General features: G+C 43.7%; 2 protein-coding genes across 5 annotated transcripts in view; one reads left to right on the plus strand and one right to left on the minus strand.

Annotated features, from left to right (window-relative positions):
- Nucleotides 1-5241, minus strand: part of Creb3l2 (cAMP responsive element binding protein 3 like 2) — a 129085-nt gene extending 123844 nt beyond the window's left edge. For 2 of the 3 annotated variants that reach the window (XM_060380186.1, XM_021638208.2), the window contains exon 1: nt 4763-5241. In XM_060380186.1, coding sequence (XP_060236169.1) covers nt 4763-4864 — 102 coding nt within the window. In that variant the 5' untranslated portion in view covers nt 4865-5241. The remainder of the gene's footprint in view (nt 1-4762) is intronic. The other variant, XM_021638207.2, reaches the window with a different exon arrangement.
- Nucleotides 1-27617, plus strand: part of Akr1d1 (aldo-keto reductase family 1 member D1) — a 287500-nt gene that overhangs the window by 189419 nt on the left and 70464 nt on the right. Inside the window, exon 1 of one of the 2 annotated variants that reach the window (XM_021638210.2) lies at nt 23110-23265. The exons of the other annotated variant lie outside the window; for it this stretch is intronic. Within the exon in view, the coding sequence (XP_021493885.1) occupies nt 23131-23265 (135 nt within the window). The 5' untranslated portion in view covers nt 23110-23130. Of the gene's footprint in view, nt 1-23109; nt 23266-27617 lie in introns of those variants that run through there. 2 annotated transcript variants of the gene reach the window in all.

Consider the following 27617-nt stretch of genomic DNA (forward strand, 5'->3'; position numbering starts at 1 on the left):
AGGACTTTGCAGTGGGCAACAACAGGAAGTGACATACAAGTGAGAATGTCCAGCTTAAACTGCCCATCAGGACCACCCCAGTCTCTGGGCCTGCTGGCAGGAAGTCCAAGTGCCTCAGCCTCTGAGATGCACCAACTCCTCAGTGGACAGGGTCAGCCAGATGAGAAAGCCAGATGTTTCCCTTAACTCCCTCCCTACCACTGGCTGGGACCAGCCATTTCACTTTAGAAACGGACCAGACAGAAAATCTGAATTAGTAGCCAGGCGTGGTGGTGCACATCTGTAACCCCAGCACTTGGGGAGGCAGAGGCAGGCGATCTCTGTGAGTTCAAGGCCAACATGGTCTACAAATTAAGTCTAGAACAAAGCTACTCAGAGAACCCCTGTCTCAAACAAAGGAAAGAAAAAGAAAATCTGAATAACGTGACCCCCAACTCATTTTACATTGTATTGTAAATTTAAGACAAGCAGAACATCTGTGGCAATGCAAAGACTGGTTCCTATCTACTCGTGTTTAAATGGACAGAATTACTACAAAAGCAAACAAAATCTTTATTTGCCAAATAGAATAGAAGAAGGAAAGTGGCCAGGATGGCAGCGTTTTTTCTGCACAACCCATGGTCAGCCTCCAATCTGGGAATCCCATTCACCAAGTGTCCTGCTGCCTGATGTCTTCACAAAAAGTCTGTAGCAATATGAGTGGTGAGCTTTAATGCACTACTGATTATTTTGTTCTTTGTACTGCAAAGTCCACAGAGAATTCCCAGGAATATAATGTGTAGAGAACCTTACCAGTTCATATAACATCAGTACATCCAGGCATGCCTGCAAAAAGAAGGTTTCTCAGAAACCTTTGGCTCCTGACTCTAAGAGACAAGTTCTCAGCTCTGCATCAGCCATGGTTCTAAACACATGTTCAGCCTTTTGTAGGAAAACTATTTGCTGAACTAAAATAACATTCCTCACTTCAATAATCACAACTCTTTCTCTTCAGTGCTGGTGATGAAACCCAGGGCCTCCTGAGTCACACCTCCAGCTCAGAAAGCTTTAGATAAGCCTCAGAAGGAAAGCTCAAGCTTTAGTAATTCAGGATCTGCCGAGCAAGCCCACATCCACCCTATTCGAGGATTTCCTTATTCTGCTGACTGTCTCCCTAAGCCTTGAGCCTTCAGGACCGAGACGTTCTTCATGGCTAGCCAAATGAGAAAGTCATAGCTCTTCATGCTCACAAGACACATCTGAGAAAGAAAAATCCCAGCCTTGGGCAACTTGGACATTTTCTCTTTTTGAAACTGAGTATGTAAAAGTTTGTTAAATAGTCACAGAGCCTTGGTGACCAGATAATGCTGTTAGCAAACTCCCAGCTTAAAACAATGAGCGTGATCACAGAAGACACTGTCAGCCCCAGTTAAACATTAGCTCCTTCTGGACTCAGCAGTTTCTATAACCCTATCATTCTCTCCCAACCTTTTAATCAGATACTTCTCTTTAAGTCAGGATTTTCCAATACATAGCATAACGGGCTTTGGAATCAGGCAGATCTGGATTTGCATCTAGGTTACATTACTAATTATCTCTGAGGCCCAAATCCCACAACATTCTCCAGTGCATCAACCTTTAGTTTCCTTATATATAAAACAAAACTACTGTGGAAAATGGGCTCAAACAGCAAGATGGCTCAGCAGGTAAAAGGGAGTTTACCTGCACAAACCTGAGGACCTGAGTTCAATCCCTGCAACTCATGGTGAAAAAACAGACCAAGAAAGGCTTTCTCACTGGGTCATGAGAAGGGAAAACAGCATAATTTTAGTACAGCATTAAACAGATGTCTTTTAGTAGGACCCCAACATAAGTTGAGGGAACCCTTGAAAAATAAAATTATCGGGCTTCTATCCAAGAATGACTAAGGTTTTTAAGATGGTGACAGGAGGGTTAGAGAGAAGGCTCAGCCCAGAATGTGCTTGCCTGACCAGCCCAAGGACCGGATTCAGTCCTTAGAACCATAGTTAACAAAAAGACAAATAAAGAGAGACAAAACAGGCCTGCTGCATCAGGCTTGTAATAACAGCACTGGGAAGGTAAAGAAGGGTACATCTCTGGTGCTCATGGCCACCCAGCCTAGACTATCTGACATGTTCCCAGCCAATGAGACAGACAGACAGACAGACAGACAGACACACACACACACACACACACACACACACACAGAGTGAGAGAGATGGTCAAAAGATGGTCATTCAGCCAAGAGTGGGGGCTTGGGAGACTGCACAGGACACATGCACAGCAGAGGGTCCCTCTCTGACTTACAGACTATGGCTATTATTATCTCTTAGCACTTTTCCCAAAGACAATATTTCCTCTACTCCCCAACCCCATGTTCTCCTCTCAATAACCTCAACTTAGAAAATGTACCTGGCTCATTCCAACACCAGGCACCAGCATCATGGAAGTAGCCTATATTGACAACGAAAAGGACTCACCAAGACAGGGTAACCCAAAACAGAAGGTAATGTTACAGACACAGTTCATGTCCAAGGTATTCCACCTCTGACAGCCAGCCCGTGTCTCTAAGCTGTTCCTGTTGCTAGGATAACACTCACCTTCTTCAGAGCCCTGAGACTCTGCTCATCAGTTCTTCCCTGGCCTCTGTCCTTGAGGTCTCTATCGTGGGGTCTGCTTTCACTCCTTTCATGGTACTTTAAATGTCAAACACACAGTACTGCTTGTCTCTCTTTTATGCTCATCATTTGCTGTTTATTTTTTCCTACACATTTGCAAACACATGCAAAACAGAGTTGTGTGAGTCCATCTATTTTTATTCGTTATGTATCCCAAGTGCTTATAATAGTGTTTGGCACATGGAAGTTACTCAATAAATGTAAGTGAAAGAATATCTTTGAGTGAAAACATAATAAAAACTGTCCATCATTTGCTACACCAGAGGATTCAGCCTTCTGCCATCACGGACAAATTGCACTAACAGCTCTGCGATATAAACATCCAAGTTAAAGCTCTAGCTGGGTAAAGTACCAATTTTCAAATCATTTCCAAACCTGCCCTAGGTCAAAGGCATACGATCCAGCTGTCTATGCTTCTTTCATTACTAATCTATATACACATACTGACTTGCAGCAATCATGAGTGGCATTTTGTATGTGTGAGCTGTTCAGAAAAGAGACACTTGTCTGGAGACCATAATAGTCCTTGAAAAGCAGAGGATTATCAGAAAAATTACCCACATCCCTGCTTTACCACAATGACACAGACAACCTGAGGGGTTAATATCAAAAGGAATGCAAGGTCTTCAGCTCCGAAACTGAAGATGGTAGTTGGAGCCAAGCCAAACTTCTGCCAGTCCCAGGTAAGGAGTCAAACTTCTGCCAGCCCAGCCTGGGATCTCTCAGGATCCAGCAATGTGGCTGCCTGCACATTTTATGCCACCACTGGAGGATGATGGCCTGAACTGAGGCCTTGTGGCCACTAGGTAAGACATTTTAGTGATAGCTGTTGCTGTAGCTCATGTGGAAACATCTGGAGACCCCACAGTTAAAAACTAGCAATGGGCTAAAATGTTCAGGCTCTTTCTAGAGCCCAGGAAGCACATCGAGGCTCCAACCCAAAGATTTCGTCGGGATGGACAGTGGGCAAAGGCCAGATGATCAGGATCGCACTCAACATCTGGCTAGTGCCCCAGAGTGAACCGCCACTCCCTCTCAATCCTGAACAGGGCTTCTTTTTTTAACCAGATCTTCTCAGTCACCACAAATGCTTTGGTGGTACGCAGCAGGGAGGCCCCACCGCTTTTCCCAAAATACCAGCAGCAAAGGCTAAAGAGGTGGAGCCTTCGGCCTTTTGCAAAAGTTTCAAATATCCTGGTACTGACCCCATTAACAGAATAAGACAGAAAAGCAGCCCAGCATGCTCTTACCTCCGAGCCCCCTCCCATCCCCCTCCTAAGAGATCTCTAACAAAGCCATATTACCACCACTGCCTATCAGAAACAAGATTTTCTTTTGCAAAAAGCTAAAAGTGACATCTTTAAATGAGCCACGCTTGTGACAGCTGAGTCTCCAAAGAGGTCTCTGCGGGAAGGATATGGTGAGCCGTCTCACCTCTCCCCAAAGCCTCTCTGGAACACGCAGCTGCCTCAGATTTTCCGGACTTCTCGGGCGATCTTTCCCCTGAAAAGGGAGGAAGCAGCTTGTCGAGGCTGTGCAGCTGAAGCAGCCAAGTACGGCGGCCGCCATCCAATGTGGAGAAAGAAGGCTTTTCAACACGCACACGCAATTTTAAGATACAAACAAGAAAGTAAAGAAACCAGGGGAGAGAGGGAGGGAAGGAGAGGGAAAGAGACAGGATAAAAACAGATGGAAAAAAAATACTACATTAGCTTGTCCATTTTTTTTTCAAACCTTACCACAAAAATCATTGTAATTGTAACTGGGCGGAGGCATTACTCTCAAAACACATCCTCTTCCCAACATTGCTGTACCGTTAGCAATAGGAAATGGTGCTACCGATAGGAAGATAATATAAACTGCTTTGGAATACAAAGGGTCACTACTCGGAAGAAAGTTAAAAGGCCCCAGCTGTGCATGCTCCCGTGTTCTTAGAGGAAAACTCCCATCCCCAGAGATCTTGTTACGGCCATGCCCCTTCCCAGACGCTGCCTCCCAGTTCCCAGGTCTCCAGCTGATGACAAAAGCCGCTTTTCTCCTCCCCCCTCCTCCCCCCGTCCCCCTTCCCCGCCACGGGTCCTCACCGTGTGGTACATCAGGGCCTCGGTCTCTCCGGGCTCTGACAGCTCGCTCAGCTTGCGGTCCCACTGCAGGACGCCCTGCTCCCCGCTCTCCAGCACCTCCATGCCGGTGGGCGCCGCTCGGGGCCGAGGATGCTGAGGCAGGAGGGGACCGCACAGAGCCGCCGCGGGCCGGTGAGACACCTTTCTCCGCGTGTGCTTGCGTGGAACTTATGCACTGGCCCAGGAACCCAGAAGAGCCTTGCCGAGGGCTCCGCGACCCGCGTCCTCGGAGATCTGTGAATCCCGGGGGAGGACAAGCCTGCTGGGCTCGAGCGGGAGGTGCAGGGGTTAAATCGGACTGTGCATCCACAAGCCAGGCAAGAAAGCAGCCCTCATCCCAAGAAAGTCCTTGCTCGACAAACCCACTCCCACTACTGCTCCAGACAAACTTCGCGACTCCCCTGGGCTCCTGAGCTCTGCTCCGGGACCCAGAGACGACCCCACCTCCTTCCAGGCCGGTGACCAATCGGACGCCCGTCTTGCCATCTATACCGTATCAAAAGTCCCTCTCCCATCCATGTCCCTCCCCCCGAGGCAGGGTCGCGGGAAGTCTCCGCCTAGACCCCGGAATGTGGGCGGGGAGCGTCTTTAACGTCACTGGGGAACTCCTCCTGCGGGAGCGTCGCGACGGACCAATAGGGTGCTTGAGTCTGGAAATGATAGACTGGTACATAGATCAATGAGAGAGGGGGACCTGGAGGAGACAACCAACCAAATAGCGACAAGAATACATTTTATAAGAGAGGGCGTGGTCGCCTAGTGTCCTCTCTGAGTCTCCACTTCTACGAAGATTGTTACGGGCGTAATTTCCTCAGAGAAACTCCTGAGTCTGTCTGGATTTTAAAGAAGGCACTACATATACGAAAATGCTCACATGCGCATGAATATGTATTATCACAGTTTTACCGTCTTTATTAAACAGACATTAATCAAGGACACACTTTTCCTAGTCCTAAATCAGTAGGCTAAAATTCTTTAATTCATAGGGTTTTGTTGTTGTTGTTGAGACAGGGTCGCCTGTAGCCCAGGCTGTCATCTGTGGGGCTGAGGCTGGCCTTGAACTCACTATCTTCCTCCCTCACCTCCAGAGCTGGAGGAATTACAGGGTTATGCCACTAGACCTTTTATTCCCAATGGAAGTGTCAGGCAAAGAGGAGAGGGAGAAAGGGAAAGAGGGAGGAAGGAAGGGAGGGAGAAAAGACAGAGACAGTGACATTTTGGGGGATGGACAGGTGGATACTGTTTCTCTTCAGATACTGGTCAGGGAGGTGACATTGCAGTGACGCGTGAATGGCTGAAAGATGCAGTGAATGGTGAGAAAGAGTACTAGACCCTGACCTCATTAGAGAAGAAACAGACTCTTTTATAGAATTTTCCCAAAACGTGATTTTTCTTCTTCTCTGGTGATGTTTCCTTTTATGGAAACAGCCCTTAGTCAGGCCTTAGTTTAACCATCTTCCTTACAAAGGAAATGGTGTGGCCCCACATGGTTCGCACGGTGAGATAGTCGGGTACCAGAACTGTTTCGTCTTCTTAACGGTTAGTTTTGCTGTGTAAGGACAGCCCAAAGTCTCAGAACTTTACAGCAACTAAGCAACATTTTGTTTTCATGTAAATAAGTCTATTTGTCCAGCCTCGGATCTTTTGAGACTTTATTTCGCTGTTTAAATGCACACCTTCCTTTGTGTAGCTCACGAAGTCCTGGAACTGACTCTGTAGACCAGGCCCGCCTCTGCCTCCCAAGTGCTGGAATTAAAGGTGAGCGCCACCCCCCCACACACACCTTTCTTATATAATATTATTCTCAGCTTTTCTTGTAAGCCCTTGGACTCTTAGTCTCATTCACCACATCTTTTGTGTCATTTGCCCTTTCAGGTTTTAAAGCCCTGCTTCTTTTTAACAGAGGATTCATCACGAGCAAGTAAGGTCAGAAAGGCACATGTTATTTGTATTCCTGTGGCGACCTCTTTACAAATTTGCTCTCATGCTTTCCTTCCTTCCTTAGCCCAAAGGCACCTAACAATGATCCTAGTAATGCCCCAGTGGTAGGCAGTTTCCACAATGGCCTCCAAGTGTTGTCAGCACCTTTGGGCATATCCCTCCACTCCAGTGTGGGCAAAAATGAGGAGACAATAGAAAGTCTGCCTCTGGCCCTCTTGCTCTCTTTTCTTCTCTCTCGCTTCTTTACACTAAGGAAAGCCAGTCATCATGTTGTAGTCTTCCCTGTGGAGAGACCAATGTATCCAAGGAACAGAAAAAAATGTGTTCAGTTTGCTAACTGTCATGAAGAAGGCTGTCCCCAAGGTAGACCTTCTCATGGCTACAACTTTTCAGAGAACCTGAGTCAGATTCAGCTGAGCTGCACTGCTTCCTGACCCACTAGTTCTGTGAACTAAGAAAAAGGAGTCTTTAAGCCACCAAGTCTTTCCTTTGTAATGCAGGTAGCAGGATCATCCACACCCTGAGGCTTCAGTAACTTTATGGGATCCTGATGATGCCAGCATGACCCATTGATTTCTTCAGCCTCCTCTGTTTCATGCATAGAAGACTTCTTGCTAGTATATCTTCCTGTGTCCCATTTGTTCCATTTCCCCATCATTCTTAAACTTGGTGGTGTAGTTGACTGTTTCTGCAGCTTCTTGGCATCCTGTAAAAGTCTCTGTACTTGACCCCTTCTCTGTTTAATCAATTGGTAAATGACACATGTGTGACTAGAAGCCATGCCTTCCTCAAGCCAAATTCAGACATGTGATGAGCCAGCAAGATTCTTTTCTGATTTCCCCTGATGTTATTCATATTCCTGTGGCGACCTCTTTACAAATTTGCTCTCATGCTTTCCTTCCTTCCAACTCAGTCATTGTTGTTCCTAGAGTGACACTTGGCAGATTCTCACATCATGAAAACAAAATCTACGTACTATGTTGACCTGCCTCCAGTCATTGGCAACCTTTGTATTTGATTAACCATCAAATACTATAATCCATTGAATTTCCTTTTTTCATAACCAAGGTTTTGAGTTTCTCCAAAAAGGTTGGTTAAATATTTGGAAAATTCCAAACAGTACTTTGTGCATGTTTATCTGGGTATAAAACTCCCCTATTGAAGAAAATAGGGTCTGTCAGTCATCGGTTTCTGGATTCATACTTACAGAGGAAAAAAGATCATGTTCAGTCTGAGCATAAAGCTGTGGAACTCATCATAGGGAGGATACATCCCAGCATGGTATTTCTCCAGCATCCCCTGGGTTATAACTGACTTCTGGTCTGAAGACTCAGCCAATGAGTCTGAAGTTAGTATCAGAAAGATATATGATCTTCTTCCATAGCTGTAATCATTTTTAGAATGATGTGTATTTACTCATTGTGCATGTATGTGAGATGAGAGGGCTCGAACGTGCTATAAGAAGCATGTAGAGGTCAGAGGACAATGTGCATCCTGGGGATCCAACTCAAGTTATTGGGCTTGGTGGCCAGTGCTCTTACCCACTGGGCTTTCTCCTTGGCCCTTCCACTGTAATAATTTTTGCTTAACATGGTCTAGATAGTCATGAACTCAGACAGTTACTGAGAGGAAAGAAAACAAACCCAAGTCAATATGAAAATGCTGTGCAAAGATTAAGAACTGCACAGCTCAATCTGGATTTTTGGTAATGTCTCATTCCCTATGGGCATTTTTCTCTCCTACTTGAGCAAACTCCATCTCTCTTTTCTTTTTTTTTTATTTTTTTTATTTTTTTTTATCAGTTACATTTTATTAACTGTATCCCAGCCGTGTCCCGATCCCTCATTCCCTCCCAGTCCCTCCCTCCCTCCCTCATCTCCACCGTGCCCCTTTCCAAGTCCACTGATAGGGGGGACCTCCTCCCCATTCATCTGATCCTGTTTTATCAGGTATCTTCAGGACTGGCTGCAAAGCCCTCCTCTGTGGCCTAACAGGACTGTTCCTCCCTTTGGGGGTGGAGAGACCAAAGAGCCAGTCATTGAGTTCCTGTTAGAAATAGTCCTTGTTCCCCTCACTTTGGGAAACCAATTGGTTACTGAGCTACCACAGGCTACATCTGAGTGGAGGTTCTAGGTTATATCCATACATGGTCCTTGGTTGAATGTCAGTCTCAGAAAAGACCCTGTGCCCAGATATATTTGGTCCTTGTGGAGCTCCTATCCTTTCCCCATCAGACTAACTCCCCTTCTTTCTTATGATTCCCTGTACTCTGCCAAAGGTTTGGTCATGAGTCTTTGCTTTGAAAACACTGCTAGTTAAGAGTCTTTCAGATGCGCTCAGTAGACTCCTGTCATACGTTCAATGCACATCCCATCTATCTTTCTAAACGAGGATTGATCATCTTACCCCATGTCCTCCATCTCCCTTTTCAACATTGTTTTCATGAACTCTGACCAAGGACTTGCTTTGCACCTCAACACCCCTACTTCCTGTCATCTTTTGAGACCCTCCTTTCTGTGTGAACAGCATCCTTTGGAAGGGGAGTAAATTCTGACTAGTTTTACCTTGCCCTCATTTTCATTCTTTCTGGTTTAACACACTTGTTTTGTTTGGTCTCACTGACAGAGTCTTGCTAAGTTGCCCATGCTGGTCTAGGACCCTTGGGCCCAGATGATCCTCCTGAACACATGCCACCACACCCAGCACCCGGCAGCTGGCAGGAGTTTCCTAGCCTTGAGGAATTTCTGTAATTATGATAACATAATCAGAAATGATCTCCTCCTCCATGGTTTAGTTGTTACTCTTCTGTGTACACAGAGTGCAGCAGACACATGGTGTCTGGTAGAAATTGCAGCCTCTCCTTAGAAACCTGAGATACTGATGTAACCTACACAAGAATGGAAGAAGAACGTGGTCACTGAGAACTCAGCTCTCAGACAGAATTGGACATGAGCCTCAGTTTTAAGGCTGTGGCAGTTTTACTAAAGAACCAAAACTGTACTTGGCAGTAAAATGATTTTAAAAAGAAAGGGATGTGCTTAACTTGGAACTCCTGTGGTGATGTTAATAGGTGGGTGGGAGCTAAAAACGAATGATATTAAAAGGTTAGTTGGAGTCTCTCCATCCAGTTATTTCTAAGAATTGGAGGATCAGGTCAGCTTCTGCTGACCCCTAGAGTACCCTGTGAGCAGGAAAGAGCCGAAGGCATGCATGCCTAGACCTCAGGGGAGACAGTGGGTAGAAAATAGAAGAGAGGTCTTGGTTGCAGCCATTCTGCCTGCAGCAGAGAAGAAGGTCCCTGTCCCTCTGTTTCTGAACATTGGACTATGAGAGTCCCAAGCACGAGATGCCCTTTGAAAATCCAGTGGAGATCTGACCTCTGTGGGTCTTGACAGGACCACATGGGAAGTCACTGGGACAACAGAGGTGGACTGGGAGGAGAGAGCTGCAGGCTCATGCATTGCCCCTTCTGTGCGGTCTTGACTTCTAACCTTCTGATGCCACCCTGGACCTCACAGTAGGGAATGCTCCTCATAGGAACTCACCTTTGAGATAAAGCCCACTGTGGCACCTTCAAGACTCTGAGTAAATTGGCTAATTGTTTTTATAATTTTCAGTTTTGTTATTTTGGAGGTAGACTTTCACGTAGCCCAGGCTGGCCTCAAACTCACTCTGTAGCCAGTGCTGTCCTTAAACTCCTGGTCCTTCTGTGGCCACCTCCCAAATGTTGTGGTTATAGGCACATAGAATAATGCCCAGCCCAAAAGTAAATTTTGGAGATAATGAGATCCATTATAATCCCAGCATACAGGAGGCTGAAACTAGCATGGGCTATGTGGTAAGATTCTGTCTCAAAAACATAAAATGAAACAACCTTATCAAATTCCTGCCTTACTACATATATTGTAAATCTTCGGGTGGACTAAGACTATAAATGTCAAATAAAGCAAAACCATACAAGCAAAGTAAATACAAAATACTCATAATATCCATGTGGCCATGGTATGGACATTATAGAGAATGTGAGAAACATATAGCTCAAGATAAATTTACATGTATGTATATATTGAATATTAAATGGAAGTAGAAGAAGAATTGTCTAGAGGACTGTAGTAGTTACTTTTCTATGGCTGTGATAGGACACCATAACCAAGGCAATTTAGAAGAAAGGGTTTATTTGGCTCGCAGCGCCAAAGGGAGGGTGTGTGTGTGTGGAGAGAAAGACAGAGACACAGAGAGAGGGGCACAAAGTGTGTGTCTGTCATGGTAAAGAGTGCAGCAGCTAGTACGGTGGTGGAAGCAGCTGGGAGCTCATGCCCTGAAGCACAGGCAGGAAGCAGAGAGAGCAAACTGAGAATGATTAAGAGCTTTAAAACTTCAAGGCCACCCCCAGTGACATGCCTCTCCAGCAAGATCGTATCCCTAAACCTACCCAAACAGTGTCACCAGTTGGGGGCCAAGTATTCAAATGCCAGAGACTATAGTGGAGGGGGAGTGAGAAAAGGGAGGGAAGATGGCGCGAGGGCAAGACATGCTCAATATATATTATAAAGCCGTAAGAAAAACAATTTCGAAAGGAGGACTGGAGGGCTATTTCGGTGCCTAGAGTCCTGGCTGAACAAGCATGGGGACTGGATTGCCAATCCCCGGCACCCACAGAAAAGCCAGCCCTGGCAGCCCCCTTGTAATCCCAGGGCTGAGGAGGCAGAGATGGGACTCCCAAGTCAAGCTGGCTAGCTCGACTAAGCAAATGAGCTACAGAAAATGATCAAGGTAGCTACTGAGTGTCAACCTCCGATCTCTGCACACACACAGTGCATGCCCCTGCACCCATATGTGAGCACGTTCATACAGACATACACACACAGGGATGTGTGTGCATACCACACACACAAAAGAAGGAAAGATAGATTTGTATGTGCAAATGTGGTGCATATGTGTACAAATATGAACACACAGATATACGCTCTACACACTATATGTCACTTAAATAAGACTAAATGGCTCCCCACGTTGTTGCTGATCACCTTGGCCCAGCCCATCCCAGGTACACAGTGTCAGCCTGGAATTCACCTTCCCACATCTTTCTTAGTGAAGCTCATTTTATACCCCTATAGACAAGCATTTCCTTCGTTTCCAGGTTTTTCTTACAGAAGCATCAACTATGTGACATGGATAATGGGCTTTTCTCTTATGAATTGTTCGTGGAATTCAGGTTCAGTTTAAGTGGCTGCATTTGACAGGTTGGGGTACCTGGCGCTCAGAGACTGGGGCTTGCTTATTGGGCGTAGGATCCAGACTGGAGTGGGGATCTGAGGTCCCCACAGGTCCAGGGAAGGGATGGACAGGCTTCAGGGGTAAGCTGTGCTGTGCTACTGTTTTGCCTATGGTGTACGTCTCATTCAAAGGACACTGTCACAAGGAACAAAGGCTCTTTGAAGAAAGAGGGAGAACAGTCCATTTCTAAGCACAGGCCCTGATTTTAGTCATCTCTACAACACTGCCACCCTGTGGCTGTAAAGAACAATGCAGCTAGCTCACCCAAATGGTCCTTTGAAACCAAGTCCCACCTCTATTTTAACTACTAACTCCCAGTCAAGGTGCAGAACCTGTCCTCCAACCCAAAGAACGTCCTCATGCTATTTTCTACTCACTACTTCCCCATAGGTCCTCATTACTCTCACCAGTGTTTGAACATAATATAAATGGAATTCCTATTTCTGTATTATGATATGTCCATGTTAGATGTAGAGTTGATACTCATTATTTACAGTAGCTGTGGCCTATAAAGTCACAGCAAACACTGAATAAAACACCATTCAACCATTGCCTCTGGGGAAAAGTCAAGTTTGTTCCTGTAAGTATCTGATGACAACAGTCTCATCATCTGATTAATTCACATAAAAAAAAAACCCAACATTGTCTTTGTGTGTGTGTGTGTGTGTGCACGTGTGTGTGAGCTTATCAATACATATAAACCAACAAAGTCATAATTGGTGTGTTCTTGTCATTTAATGATTTTCACATCATGGCCTTCTTGCCATCAGCACTACATGGCTCTTAGTACTCCACTTGGAGATCATTTTAACCAGCAAAATGGCCAACAAAAAGCACAAACAAAGTGAGAGATGTGGCATTAAATAAACAATGAAAAACTACACTTACAGCCTGACAGCTGGAGCAAGATGACAGCACATGGTTTCGGTCACCTTCACTGCAGCTGGATGCAACAGTGACTGCAAACTTTGCTCTGCCCACGCATGTCCCTCAATCACAGACACATCGTGAACATTTGTTACAGTCACAAATGCCTTTTAACACATAGGTAGAATCCACGCAGAACAATGAGTATATTTTCCCTTTCTTCTTTTCTGTTGCTGAGAGATACCCCAATGCCTGTATGTATCCTTGCTTATCTATTTGCTTAGAGACAGAAGCACAAGTTGCTTCCAGTTTACAGCTACTAGACTGACTTAACAAACACCCTCCTGCAAGACATCTCTCCTGAATGCATGCACCATGAGCTTTCTTAGAAACATGGATTCCCAAAGGGACAAAGCATCTTACACTCCTCAGCTCCACAGGAGCCTCACTTGTTCTCCCGTCTTCACGAGGACCTGCTATAGGCAGTTGTTGACGTGTTTGATCTGATGGGGGTGTACTTAATTTGCATTCACCTTATGATTAATGGTATTGCACATGTCCCAAAGATGTCTTAACCATTTTTTCTTGTGTATGTGTGTATATGTGGTGTGTGTGATACACATGTATACATCTACATATATATGTAAATATACATACATATATATATATATATATATATATATATATATATCAGCATACCCAGCTTTTACATGGGTGTTGGGGATCTAACCATATCTCCAGCCTATAGTGAGAACTGTGTAATTTCGGTTTCTTTAAAAAACACAAAAATGTTATGGGAATATGTTTATGTTTTTGTTTTAATCTGAGGTGTGGGGGTATGGGGCCACTTCACATCAGCTGACTATGATTTGCCTCAACCTCTAGCAGAGGTGTGGTTTTGCCAGCTGTGGAAAGTTTCTGTGAATGTGTAACGTTTGGAATTCTAGGAACTTTTCAGAGGATATATAAATGCCAGGGCCCTGAGAGGCACGGTTGCTGTTGTTTGGTTGGTTGGTGGTTGATGCTGTTGGTCGCTGTTTTTGTCAAGTAGTCATGGACAAAGAAACAAGAGGAAGAAATTAGATACCCTGATGGCAAAGATCAAATTTTCCCTAGTCAGCAGACAGCAGACTAACGATAGCTTTGCTCCCTCTCCCACTATCCTTTCCTCTCTCCTACCTAGTGTTACGGGGTTAATGTGTTAATAATGGTGGAGAAGTATGGAACAAAGTAAGGAACCTACAAAGCAGGAAATGCCCATGGATACATTTTTATCTGGTCTATGTTTCCAATAATTTTGAACATTTTTAATTAGAATATTTATCCTTACTGAGTTATAGTTCTTTATGTATACATGAGTTCTTGTCAAATAAGTATATACATTATGAGTGTGATGACTGCCTACCAGTAAGTGGCTTGCCTTTTCACTTTCTTACTGGTAGTTTTTAAAATTGCTATTAGTTATAAGCTGTCAAATATTCATTTAGGGTTATTGATGTTTGCTTCCTTAGAAATCTTTACTTATCCCTAAGTATTGTCTTGCTTCTGTTAGATAAAGGCTTTATAATTGTACCTATTATACTTTGCTCTAAGCCCATGTCAAATTCAATTTTCTTCATAGTATGAATTAAGTTAGAAATTATTCTTCTTTGCACAGTTATCCAATTGCTCTAGAGCTGAAACCTTCCTCCACTAAGTGATGGACATTGAAATGTCAGCTTGATTGACACTCATGTGTTGAGTTGGCTAGGTCTCGCTACCACAAATTTGCCCATCATGTCTGGGAAAGTATTTTAAGAAGAAATTAATATTAACTCAGAACACTCAGAAAAGAGTGTAGTAACCCACCAGCCAAGTGTTCTTGTTCCTCATCTAATCAATCACAGGCCTCAAGGAAAAAGACTGAGATCCCTTAGGAAAACAGGAACCTGCTAGCGGCCTCAGACTACAGCCACAGCCCCAACCATTCCTCATGTCTCCAGCCCGCAAGCCACCACAGAGCTCAACTGTCTCATCTTCCAACCCTGTGTGCTGTTTCATCCACTCCTTTACCTGTCCTTATACCTGACACCTTAATCATCGTTTCACCGTTTGCCTGGAAATATGGTAACTTAAAACTTCTTTCTTCTTTTCCAAGACTGTGTAGGTTCTCTGAGTCATGTGCCCTTCTGCGCAAACTGCACCATCATCCACACTTCTAAAATGATGATGAAAATCTATTTGAACTGCTAAGTAAGTTTAGGACTAACTCTCATCTTAACAATACTGAAAATATGAAATATAACACTATCGTTATAACTTATAATATGAAATATGCCACTATTTGTTGGATCTGTTTTTGATGCTCTCAGTAACATTTGTCGTTTTCAGAATAAAAGCTTTACATAGTCCTGATTACATCTAAAATTGATCCCTAATGCTTGTACTGGTTAGGACATAGTACTTTTCTCAATTTCTTTTTCTGATTTGTTAGCATCACTAGAAACATGAATAATTTTGGTGTATCCACTTTGTCCATCTACAGCCTTGTCAATTAATTTATTGCTTTATGATTCCTTTAGGTTCTCTGAGTGTATAACCCTGCATGTATGAATAAACCATCTTGCTTCTTCCTCCTTTCACACCTTTTTTACTGTTGCTGTGAACTGAACCTTTGTTGTCTCCCCAAATTCACACACTGAGGCCCTAAGTTCAGTGTGATGGTGCCTGAAGATGTGGTGTCGATGATAAGGAGAACATAAAAGTTGTTCTCCCCATGGGAATAGCGCCTGACAAGAACAGGAATGAGCCAGCCGCCTCCCCTGTTATGTGCAGGGAAGGAATGCCAGAAGATAGCTGTCATCCACTAGGAAGAAGACCCCCACCAGGCATGAGATCCGGTGATCTTGGACTTGCTGTTTCCAGAGCCAGGAGGAATAATGAAGGCTGTTTGAGCCACCCAGTCCATGGCATCTTGCTGTAAGAGTCAAAACTAAAACAACTTAAAATTCTCCCTTTTCCTAATGCGCTGACCTGTGCCTTTAAAACATTACCAAAATGATAAGAATAAACATTCTCCTGTTTCCAGTCTTGAGTAAATGATGCTCAATAGTTTACTCTAGAAGTTAGCGTTAGTTGTTGGTTTTCTTTATCTGCGTTGCAGATGGAGTGGTCCCCCTCTGCAGCTGATGTCATTGTGTAGCTCACTCTCCCCGCTCAGGCTGCTGTGGCAGCTAACAGCTCTAAGTTGAGCCTGTTCAGGGTTTGAGCTTCACCAAAGTCTTTTTACAAGTTCACAGGCCTGCTTAAAAGACAACCCTAATCAGTGGCTGGAGAGCTTAGAGGCCCAGCTCTTGTCACTTAATTTGGGACACATCTGGACAGGTAGCACACCTTGTGGGTTTAGCAGGCATTTGAGAGTACATAGTGCAACAGGTTCTTGATCTGCCTAGCTCTCCAATCTGCATTCTGCTGTAGGGGATCTTCTTGCAAGCCTTTCCCAATAGCCTTTCTCTGGCTGTGTCAGAGAAAACACAGGGCTCTAAGATAGCAAACTTTTTAACAGGATTTGAGAGCTGATCACCTGAGTAGGATTCCAGTAAAGAGGTGTCCTTCTCTCTCTGCAAGTTCAACCAAATGAGGATCAGAAGTTCCCAGAACTCAGTCTTGCTCACTCATGTACTCTGCCTTCCTGGTTTTAACCATTTTACGTTTCGAGTCATGTCCCATTAGTGAACAAACACACACTCCTGTAATTCCAGCACTTAGAAGGCCAAGACAGGACATTCAAGACCTGAGGCCAGCCTGGAGATATAGAGAGAGATATTTAAAAAGGTTGAAGAAGGGTAGAAAGGAGAAAGATTCAGAAAACAGTGAATCTGTTTTGAGCACACAGATATTTTTCTTATTAATACCTAAACATTAAAACATGACTATTTACACAGTACTTAATTAAAGTCAGAAAATTAAATAGATTATGTGCAAATATATATATATATATATTTTATATATATATTTTTTGTTTGTTTGTTTTTTCTGTAAGAGACTTGGGCATCCTGAGATGTTAGGGTTTGTGGGATTTCTAGAAAAACCACCACTGTTCCTGATGGCAGACTTATACACGTAAATCTGTGAAGAGGTCTTTGTTTACCTGGGGCTTTTGTTATGAGCAGGTTATTAATGTGTTCAAATGCTTTTTTTATCTTTCTGTGGTGGATTCTTACCTCCTTGGAATTGTCTTTGGATGCCCTGGCTTTGTTTAAGAATGATGGAAATACAAATACAATTGTTGGGATTCAGACCGGGGACTAGCAGCCCTCAGGTTCTCCCAGTATCCTTCGGCCCCTACATGTTACAAGGTATGGCTGGCATACCCTGCCCTCTGCTCTGAACTTTCCAGCCCAGAGGCTGGGCTTGCCCTCCCCCAGAAGCTCTTCCCTATATAATCCAGTTATTTTGATATCTTTCCCTCCGCATCTCCTCTCTCTCAGCTCTCTCTCTTTGTGCACCCCCCCACCCCCCCACCATTTTCTGTCTCCTTCTGCAAGCAACTTCACTGACCCCCTCTGTCATTCTCCATCTGGCAAGAGCCTGGACTGTGGCTTTCAGATGGGAAACAGAATCAAAGGTCCTGGATCTCAGGACCGACTAAAGTGCTTTCCTGGGCACTAGGCCTGGGCGTGGATAGTTTTCTTCGGAATCTTACAACTTAGCTCTTTTAAATGAGATCACTGGTGGCAGTGGAAACTCAGACATTCCAAAGCCTATGGTGATACCAAAGTGTAACAGCTCTTCATTGAAGCTGCTGTGCTAAGTACAGCTGAGGATTCCGGCAAAAGCCCATGTCTGATTGGCTTGCAGCTGAAACACAGGCCCGGTGAGGTGCAGGCCCAGCTGGCCAGAAGTCAGACCTGGTGAGGCACAGACCCAGTGAGGCTTCAAAGCCCAGCAGGGGCTTTCTGGCACTGCTGCTTTGAATTCAGCCATGAATTTCTGGGGAAGAGGGGAGCCTTCCAGAATAAATGACGAGTCTCAGGTGGCCATGGTGAAAAGCTGATGGTATCATGCAGCATGCAGCACTCAGTACACTTATTTGAAATCAGGGATCCATAAACCTTGGGCAGTGGGAGGGGTTTTAGGAATGAATATGTTTGATTTGCTGTGGTTAGGGGTTGCCAGGAATGCTTCATTTACATGTAGTGGCATGGTGCCTCATTTTATATGCAGTAGCATGGTCCTATCACAAGAAGGAGAACACAGTACTTAATTATCCTAAGGGTAAGGGAAGAACTCTAAGTATAATTGGAGGTCATTGCTGAAAACTAAGATCTTAGCAGGGTAGGGTATTTCCAGATGCTTGCTGAGCAGGTTTCTTGTCAGGAAAAGGCTGGGTGTGTGATTTTTTTTTTGAGGCCTATGTGACACTTCATACAAGATCTGGGGTTACCCGATGAGATGGAGAGAGAACCCAGCTGAAAAAAGGGAGTCCACCATATTAGACTGAGCGCAAGGCTCTCCAGAAATGTCAGACTTCAACCTTATCCAGCAGAATTTCACGCCCCTCCTGTGAGGTGGTGAACCTACCCAAGAGCTGCCCCCAATAAACCTTCATGTTTACTTTAATTTGGCTTGAATTGGCTTATTTCATTGGCAGAAAATACCCATCACAATGAACTGAGAATCACTGAAGTATAAGTTAAATAACTTTCATTCATGTTGGGTCCTATGTGACTATCAAAAAACAAAACAAAACACTGCAACCATCATTTCCTTAGCCTTTAGATTTTCCTAATTCTTGTAATGTCCTCAATTTTTCCTTTGTTTTGTGGATAGCTTCAGTACCTGACTCTTAACAACAAACAGATCATCCAAACAGACATTAAACAGAGAAATATTGGAGATAACAGACTTTATAAACCAAACAGACCTACAGATATTTACAGAATGTTTCATCCAAACACAAAAGAATACACCTTCTTCTCAGCATCTCATGACACTTTCTCAAACTTTGACCATATATTCAAACACAAAGTGGGTCTCAAAAGATAAAAAAAAAAAAAACACCAAACATTGAAATAACATACTGCATGCGATCTGTCCACGATAAATTCAAGCTGAATACCAACACAGAAACAACAGAAATCTTACAAAGTCATGGAAACTGAGCAACTCACTACTGAATAAAAAATGTGTCAAGATAGAAATTAAGAAAGAAATTTAAAACTTTCTAGAATTGAATGAAAATGAAAACATAACATACTCAAATTTATGTGACATAATAAAGGTGGTTGTAACAGATGAGTTCATAGCATTAAGTACCTACATTAAAAAATTGGAAAGACCTCATGCTAGAAACTTAACAGCACAACTGAAGAATCTAGAACACAAAGCAGAAATAGCACCCAAAAGGTACAGGTGGCAAAGAGATAACCAAGAGAGGGAGAGGGTCTAGAATGGGTGGAGAAGGAGGAGGAAAGATGGAAGGAGTAGAGAGAGGGGCAGCTAAAACTAAGGTCCGTTTGAGGGGGCATTTGGAAACCTCATATATTTACATATATGAAGGTGAGTTAAGTGAAACTGACAAAGAATGGGGGAGACAGAGCCCCAACTGGACATTTCTCATCACCAAATGAAGCTTTCTGTACCAGAAATAGGTTACTTCTAATCAAGCAGTTGGCCAAAGAGGTTCCATGAGCATCTAACAACCCAGACTATTGCCAAGGCTATCAGTTGCTCTTCACAAACTGACTGTAGAGCTGTATTGCTGAAGACAACACTTATATTACTCACTGAACGCAGAGAAGTTGAGCTGGTGCCAAATGTAGCCTTCACCCCTACAGACAGTGTTCGTGGTCCTGGAAGGTACTCTGCATGCTACCAAGTGAGAGAGGTAAGCAACAACCCAGCTACAAACCCTTTGACCTGCCTCCAGGATACACTATAGTGGCTCAAAGTAATCAGCTAATGTCTGATTAGATTTAAAGCCCACTCCATGAGGTGGAACCTATGCCCAGCAATGCTTGGGTGACCAAGAACCTGAGACTAGATAGGCCGTGGACCTAGAGAAAAGACAAATACTACTATTTTGCTAAGGAAGCATTTCTCAACTTGGAGGTCAAACAACCCTTTCACAGGAGTCACGAATCAGATATTTATGTTACAATTCATTACAGTAGCAACATTCCAATTATGAAGTAGCAACAAAAATATTTTTATGGTTGGGGTCACTGCAACATAAGGAATTATATTAAACAGTCACAGCTTTAGAGAGGGTGAGAACCACTGTGTTAAAGAAACACAGCAATGAAATGACTCCTAATGACATTCTGCTATGCTCATAGATCAGTGCCTTCCTCAGTCATCATCAGAGAGCCTTCCTCCTGCAGTAGATGGGAGCAAATACAGTGACTCATGGCTGGACAATATGCAGAGCATGAGAGACCTTGGAACACTCCACCCTAAATGGGATGTCTTCATCACTGCCCTCTATTCAGAGTTCAGGGAGCCCTGCAGAAGAGGAGATGGAAAAAGGGCAAAAGCCAGAGGGAATGGAGGACACAGAGGGAACAAGGCCTTTAAACACAGCAGGACCAATGCACTTGTAGAGCAGCTTATGGGGAGCAACCAATAGCGTTGGCAATAGTCTGGGTTGCCTTTATTTTTACTGTTTGGTTATCTGTTTTGCTGTTGTTGCTGCTGTTGTTTTATTTTTTGTTTGTTTTTCTTTTTGAGACAGGGTTAGGCTATGTTGCCAAGGTAATGTGTTTTTCAGTTGAGTTTAAATTAACGATTAATTTCAACTCAGTGTGACACAGCATTACTTGGTAGCTATTTACCACTTTAAGCCTTGGTTTTAAATAACTCTGAGCTACTGATTTCCTTTGCTTTACAGTAAAGATAAAATGCTTTCAGTATTGCCTCACCCATACTAGTGAGGCAGGAGCTAGCTCTCTCTATAGGTCATAAGGAAGAAAGACCCGTGATGAGAACTGCCAGATGCTCACACATGCTGCAGTGAGAACGGAGGCTGGGAGGAAAGGAAGATAAAGGGTTAAAACGGCAGAGCCTGGAGAGCTGAAGAAAATGGATCTGGGTATGAACTTGCCAAGCTTAATAGAAGAGAAAGGACAGAGGGTGCTCTGAGCCAATGATGGCAAGCCGCGGCATCCTCTTGCCATTGAGGAATAGGTATAAGACACCATAGTCCTATTATAGATTCTGATTTCTAACACAGCTAATTATAGACATCATCATCATTATTATTATTTTGGTTTTTCAAGATAGGGTTTCTCTGTGTAGCCCTGGACTCAATTTGTAGACCAGGTTGGCCTCAAACTTGCAGAGATCTGCTTGCTTCTGCCTCCCTGAGTGCTGGGATTATGGGTATGTACCACCCTGTCCAGCTAATTATACAGACTTAATGATAAGTAAGTATGGCTTCTGATAAGACCTTCCACCTAAATGTCACCTGAGACTACCTTATAGACAAGGAATATGAGGGGACCCAGAAGTTACATGTTGATGACTGGGATAGAATTACCTCAATGCCATGATAAAGAGGCAAGCTGAGCACGGAAATGTGAGAACAAAAAGAGTTTAGTGTAGTTAACAGCACTCCAGGAGTGGGAGGGTGATAACACTAGCCAAGAGACTAACAGCTAGTAAACAGTCAAGGTCAAAGCTGGAGTCAAGGATGAATGGGATGAGGGGCTAACCCCCGTAGCTGGGTGAGTGGTGTGTGGACAGTCCTGGTTACTCCCCTGGTGCTTCCGGGAGCGGGAGATTGAATATATCGCACGGGCCCTCCACTGGCTTTGCCCATGATAGCCCAGAGTACTAACCAGTCCCAACAGAGATCTTAGCCTTCAGCCAGTGTCTGTCATCACTCTATGAAACTTCCAAATGACAGAAGTTGAACAGCTTTTTCCTCTTTTGGAAACCCCGCCACTCTTGGGAGTTTCTTCTCTTTTTCTTGATTTCCTCACTTTTCTTTAATTTTTAACTTTAATAATTCTTAATAAAGCCTGTTTCTGCCTTACACACACCTATGATTTTTTTTCTTTCATGTCATGAGACAACAAACTGGAACCACTGTTTCTGATCAATTTTTAATGACCATGGGTGCCTGGCATTCTAGGTCCTTGAGTTATGCACAACTGGCCCTAAAATGTCCTAAGACTTTAAAGAATCCTGCATCATTACCACTAAAACCTAAACTATTGGAAGAGACTGATTTGTCTTAGCTCTTGCTGACTTAGAGTGTTTATTCTGTATCTCACCTAAAGATGCTCAGAATCAAGTTTGAAGGTCATTTAGAAAATTATTTTGTGCCTAAGATTATGTGACTGCTAGAAGTGGGATCCCCATTCCCACCTCAGAGCTTCTAAACAGCTAACAGATAGGAAAATCTTTTGTTCTAGTGTTTTCTTGGATCCTGATTCCTGACACAGAGCCCCAGAAAATCCTAGTATGCTCCCAAGTACCAGGAACATCTAACTCAGTTCCTAAATCCTGTGGCATTTCCCAAGTGACAGCAGTGACTCTTAAAGTCACTTCCAATGAAATGACTCTTGAGCGAACAACAGTCACCAGAAAACCCAAGTGTGAGAAGCTCTGTGGGTGCTAAGAGATGGGTGTGGTACCACATGTCATACACCTAGCTCCTCAGAGGTAGCTGGGGAAAGAAAGAAAGAAAGAAAGAAAGAAAGAAAGAAAGAAAGAAAGAAAGAAAGAAAGAAAGAAAGAAAGAAAGAAAGAAAGAAAGAAAGAAAGAAAGAAAGAAAGAAAGAAAGAAAGAAAGAGAGAGAGAAGAGAGAAAAGAGAAAGAAAGAGAAAGAGAGAAGGAAAGAAAGAGAGAAAGAGAAGGAAAAGAAAAGGTAGAAGTTTGAACCTTTTGACCTCATCTGCTGGGGTTTGGGGAAGGGAGAAACAGTTAATAAAGGTTACCTACATGAGTTGTCTGTAACATCCCTAGACACCAAGACTGAGAATTTCAAGCCTGTGAACGCATCTACCGTTGAGGGAGGGGCACAGCCCGTCCCAAGCCTCTAGACGCTCCTGTGTTTGGACTATTCTAGACATTGCCCCTGTGTGTTTTTTCTTCTGGCTATTCATTTATTTAGTTCACAGTAAACAGAAAATGTGTTTGTGTGAGTTGTTTGAGCCACGCTGTCAAATAACAGAGGGTCATAGGACTGTGTAATGGGTAGCCAATCCAAACAGAAGGTAGGCACAGGCTGAAGTCACACCACGCTAGGGACAGTCACATGGGAACAAACCACACACAGCTCAGGTCGTGCCAAGCTGAACTGATTTTCAGGACTCCTAATCGCTCCCCACGGAGAGCTGCGGAATTGCTTGGTGTGGAAAAATTACCCTCTGCTGTCGGAAATAATGATCAGGTAGGGTGGTACGCGAAGTTGGGCATTGTACGGCAAGGCTGTTTCCTCCCCAGCTTGACAAACAGTCACGTTCGTTTTCTCATGCTCTCTATGACAGGGTTCCTATTTTTGTTGTTGTTGTTGTAGTTTTCTTTACTGATTCTTTTTTTTTTTTTTTTTTTTAATATGTACTTTTAAGGGGAAAACACTCGGATAAAGCCTTCCACCACGGCTGTCTGTCTATTGTCACAGCCACTAGGGGGAGCCGCTTTTATTAGCTTCTACCTCCTCCCTCTAGGGCTTTCCTGAATTTGCAGTTTACAGTCTATGGAATATAATATACCCATCCCATAATAGCCAAGAACACTAGTTCCAATAACCCTTACAGATATTGGAAATCCACGTGTGTTTAAGTCCCTATTATAAAACGAATCAATCCTGGTGCAGGAAAACAGCTGGCAACCACTGCAGGGAAGCCCTCCCTTCCTCTCCCCTCCCCGCCTCCCTTCCTCTCCCCTCCCCTCCTCCCTTCCTTTTCCCTCCTCGCCTCTTCGCCCCTTCTCCTTTCCTCTCCCATGTCCCCTTTCCTCTTCTCCTTTCCTCTTTACCCACTCCCCTTCTCTCCTTTTCCCTCCTCTCCTCTCCTATCTCTCCTCTTTATTCCTCTCCTGTCCTTTTCTCTCCTCTGCCTTCCCCTTTACTCCCCTCTACTCTTCTCCTCCGCCATCCTCTTCCCTCTTCTCCCTTCTTCCCTCCTCTCTTTTCCTCTGCCCTTCCCTCCGCTCCACTACTCTCCTCTGCCCTCTTCTTTCCTCTTGTTGCCTTTCACAAGCCTGATAACACTGTCTTCCCACAACAAGGGAAGACAAGCAAGAGAAAAGCATTTCATTTGATCAAAGGTTTACATGAGGTGAGATCGAGGCAGATATATTTATAGCTCTACCTAGACTCAGTGAAGGTGGGAAGCCATGTGGAGATGAGATTGGGCATGAAGGCGTGATGTGCTTTCCCAGGCTGATGTAGAGAAGTGAAGGAAGACACCCCTCCCGGTTATAACACAGGGATATGAAGATCTTCAGCCTACTATATGTCAGCACTCAAATAGAAGAGGCTAGATGAGCATATCCTCATCCCCTGAGGCCAGGAAAGGTAGCCATGCCTGAGGAAGTGATCCAACAGCAGGCAATGAGTCCATGTTGGAAACAGCACCCCTCCCACACCTTCATGATTTGATGTGCTGGGGAAGGTTGACACAGAAGGAGGATTTCCCCTTTTCTGAGGGAAAACAGAAAGAAGAAGGGGGAATGATGGGGAGGGGGACTGGGAGAAGAGGTGGAAGGGGAGACCTTTGGAGTGTAAAGTAAATAAACTGAAATAAAATAAAATTCAAAAGAAGAAGAAGAAGAGGAGGAGGAGGAGGAGGAGGAGGAGGAGGAGGAGGAGGAGGAGGAGGAGGCAGGGCAATGCTAGGGTGATTTTCTAAGTCTTTGGGAGAACTCTGGTTCCTATGTCTCACTTTGTGAGAGACAGAAGGGGGTGAGAGAAACCCAGTCTGAGGTGGCTTTCATAACCTCACTGTCCAGGAGTTCAAGAGCTCTCTGTGTCAAAGCACTATACTTTAAGTGTCTCTGGCTGAGTCTCAACACTGAGTTTGAGAGTTCATCATCTCAGAGGCTGCACAGTCTTGGGGGAGTTGCCACATGTTTGATTTTGGACCATCCAGGTTCTCATGGTGAAAGCGGGAGGAAAATCCTCTCGTTCTGGAAATGAGATGGTCCATGTTTAAATGAGAGGTCCTGTTGTTAACAATGTGTGAAACTTATGAAACATTCTCCATTTCATGGGCTGCTGGAGTCTAGCCTTCACGGACATAAGGACAACATTCAAACCCTCCTTCTCTTAGCTCACCTAAGGGGACCAGCGGTGATGCTGATTCGCCTAGCTAAGTCACAGCCCAAGGGCACACAGAAGACCAAACCTGTTCACAGCACAGTGGAAACTGCCACAGTAGACTCTACTATTATAGCTGAAAATCCCAGCCCCATCCCACTAGTAACTTACAGGTTCAGTGGATAAAAAAACCATGATAGACACAGTTGAACTGAATAACACCATCAGCTAACTGGATGTGACTGGTGCCTGTAAAATATGCCACCCAACAACAGAAAAATAGTTATTTCAAGCTCATCCAAAACAATCAGCATGGCAAGGTATACTCGGACCACAAAAACACACTAGAAATAGCTTAAGTTAGGCTGGAGAGACGCCTCCGTGGATAACTGCTCTTATTAGGTTAGTTTTCCAGCACCCACATGGTGGCTTAAAACCACCTATAACTCTAGTTCCAGAGAATCTGACACTCAGATGGCATGTGTGTGGTATCCATCCATACATATATGCAGGCAAACACTCACACACATAAATAAAACTAAGTGAAAAAAAAATTGAGACAGGGTCTTATACTCTGCAGCCCCAGCTGGTGTGCAGCTCAAAATGCAGATCAGGCTGGCCTCAAACTCACAGAGGTCCATCTTCCTCTGTGTCTCTAGTGCTCTAGTGGGATCAAAGGCCAGCACTGCTAAACACAGTATAAATATTTTTTTCAAATCTTAAATAAATAAAAATTATACAAAGCTCACAAACAACAATGGTATTAGATTAACAAAAAAATAAAATAAAAATAAAAACAGTAGGAGAGAGCTGGAAAACTCCCTAGAATACTTGAGATTAAAGGACATATTTCTAAGTGCACATAGGTCAATAAAGGAACAGGAGAGATAACTATAACTCGCCAAGATTGGTGTAATACAAACTGAGCATGGTGACACATACTTATAGTCCTAATACTCAGTAAGTAGGCTGAGCCAAGAGGATCAGTTCAAGGCCAAGGCCAGCCAAGGCTACATACCAAGACCTTGTCAAAAACAAAAAGTGAGGGTTGGTTGCCCTCTAGTTCTGGTGGGCAACCAAAATTGCTGTTGGTTGCCCACCAGAACTAGATGAAAAAAAAAAAAAGAACTAGATGACAAGAACTTATTGCTGAAGACACTAAATGTTCTGGCACAGGATATAGAAAAATTAAGCTAGAGCTGGGTTGGAAGTTTCTTCCCTACTAGAGAGCCCTAATTACGTAGAAAGTGATGAACACATTGCAGGAAGAAAGCATCAGCAATGTTCTTACTAAACTGAAGAGCCTATGTGCAGCAATAATGACAAGCCATGAAAGACGTGCCTACTGAAGCAATGGTGTCTTCACAGTTAACGAAGTACATAATCGCTTTCAGATTGGGTCTGAAGCCTACTCCACATCCGCTACTGTAAGCCTGGTCAAAGGTCCATGGCTGAGAAGGTTATAGACCATAGTATAAAAGCCACATTTTGTTTTCTAAGTGGACATGATGTGCTCATCAAATTGCCTTCTAAATAATTGTATTTATGTCCACACATTAGTGCTGCTGTCAGCTTTGGTCAGAGAAACTACCTTTTGTACTAGATTACTGAAGAGCACTCACTTATAATCTCAGCACTCAGGAGCTGGAGCTAGGAGGATCAAGAGTTCAAGGACAATAGAAAGGAAGGTGAAATAAAAAGGGAATGAAGGGGAGGAGGGAAAAGAGGGAGAACAAGGGAGGTAGGGGAGAAAGGAAGGCTATTGCGGTTAATCTGTGTCTACATACTTGAAGACCTAGATGAATCTCCACATGCAGAAACAATTGGAGTAGGTCATTGTTTGCTAAACAATGGAATCAGTAGTGAACACATTTTTGAAACAGAAAGTACAGGAACAGATGTTTTTACCAAACAAAGAAGAAACTGTACCAGCCTTTGCAGCCACCGGAACATAACCATAAAGTCTTCCTTGTTAACTAAGAGCTCTGCATTACAATAGTGCAAAACAAACAAAGAGAGTATCAGAAAGGAATTCTACAGACCAATGCATGTGTGGCACAAAGTCTCAACAAAACGTTACCCAGTCCAACCATGCATTTAAAACTGACATACCACAGCTAAGTGAAATTTATTCTATGTATATAATGATGATTCAACACTTGTAAACAATTAGCTCAATCCATCACTTCCACACATTAAAGAACAAAAACATAATAACTTATCAATGGATATAGAAGAGATCAACAAATTTCTTAACACTGGTAAGCAATTATAACAAAGTTACATGAGGAAAGGCTGATAAACAAAAAGCTGCCTATGTTTTTTTTTCTTTTCTTCCTCCCTCCTTTCTCTCATTTTCTTTATTTATCTTTCAAACATTATTTATTATCATTTTTATTAGTGTGTGTGCATGCACCAATGAGCATACATGATAGAGAGGTGTGTTACTTATGGAGATCAGAGGACAACATTGGGCAGTTAGG

This window comes from Meriones unguiculatus, chromosome 3 (assembly GCF_030254825.1).
Source record: "Meriones unguiculatus strain TT.TT164.6M chromosome 3, Bangor_MerUng_6.1, whole genome shotgun sequence".
Taxonomy (NCBI): domain Eukaryota; kingdom Metazoa; phylum Chordata; class Mammalia; order Rodentia; family Muridae; genus Meriones; species Meriones unguiculatus.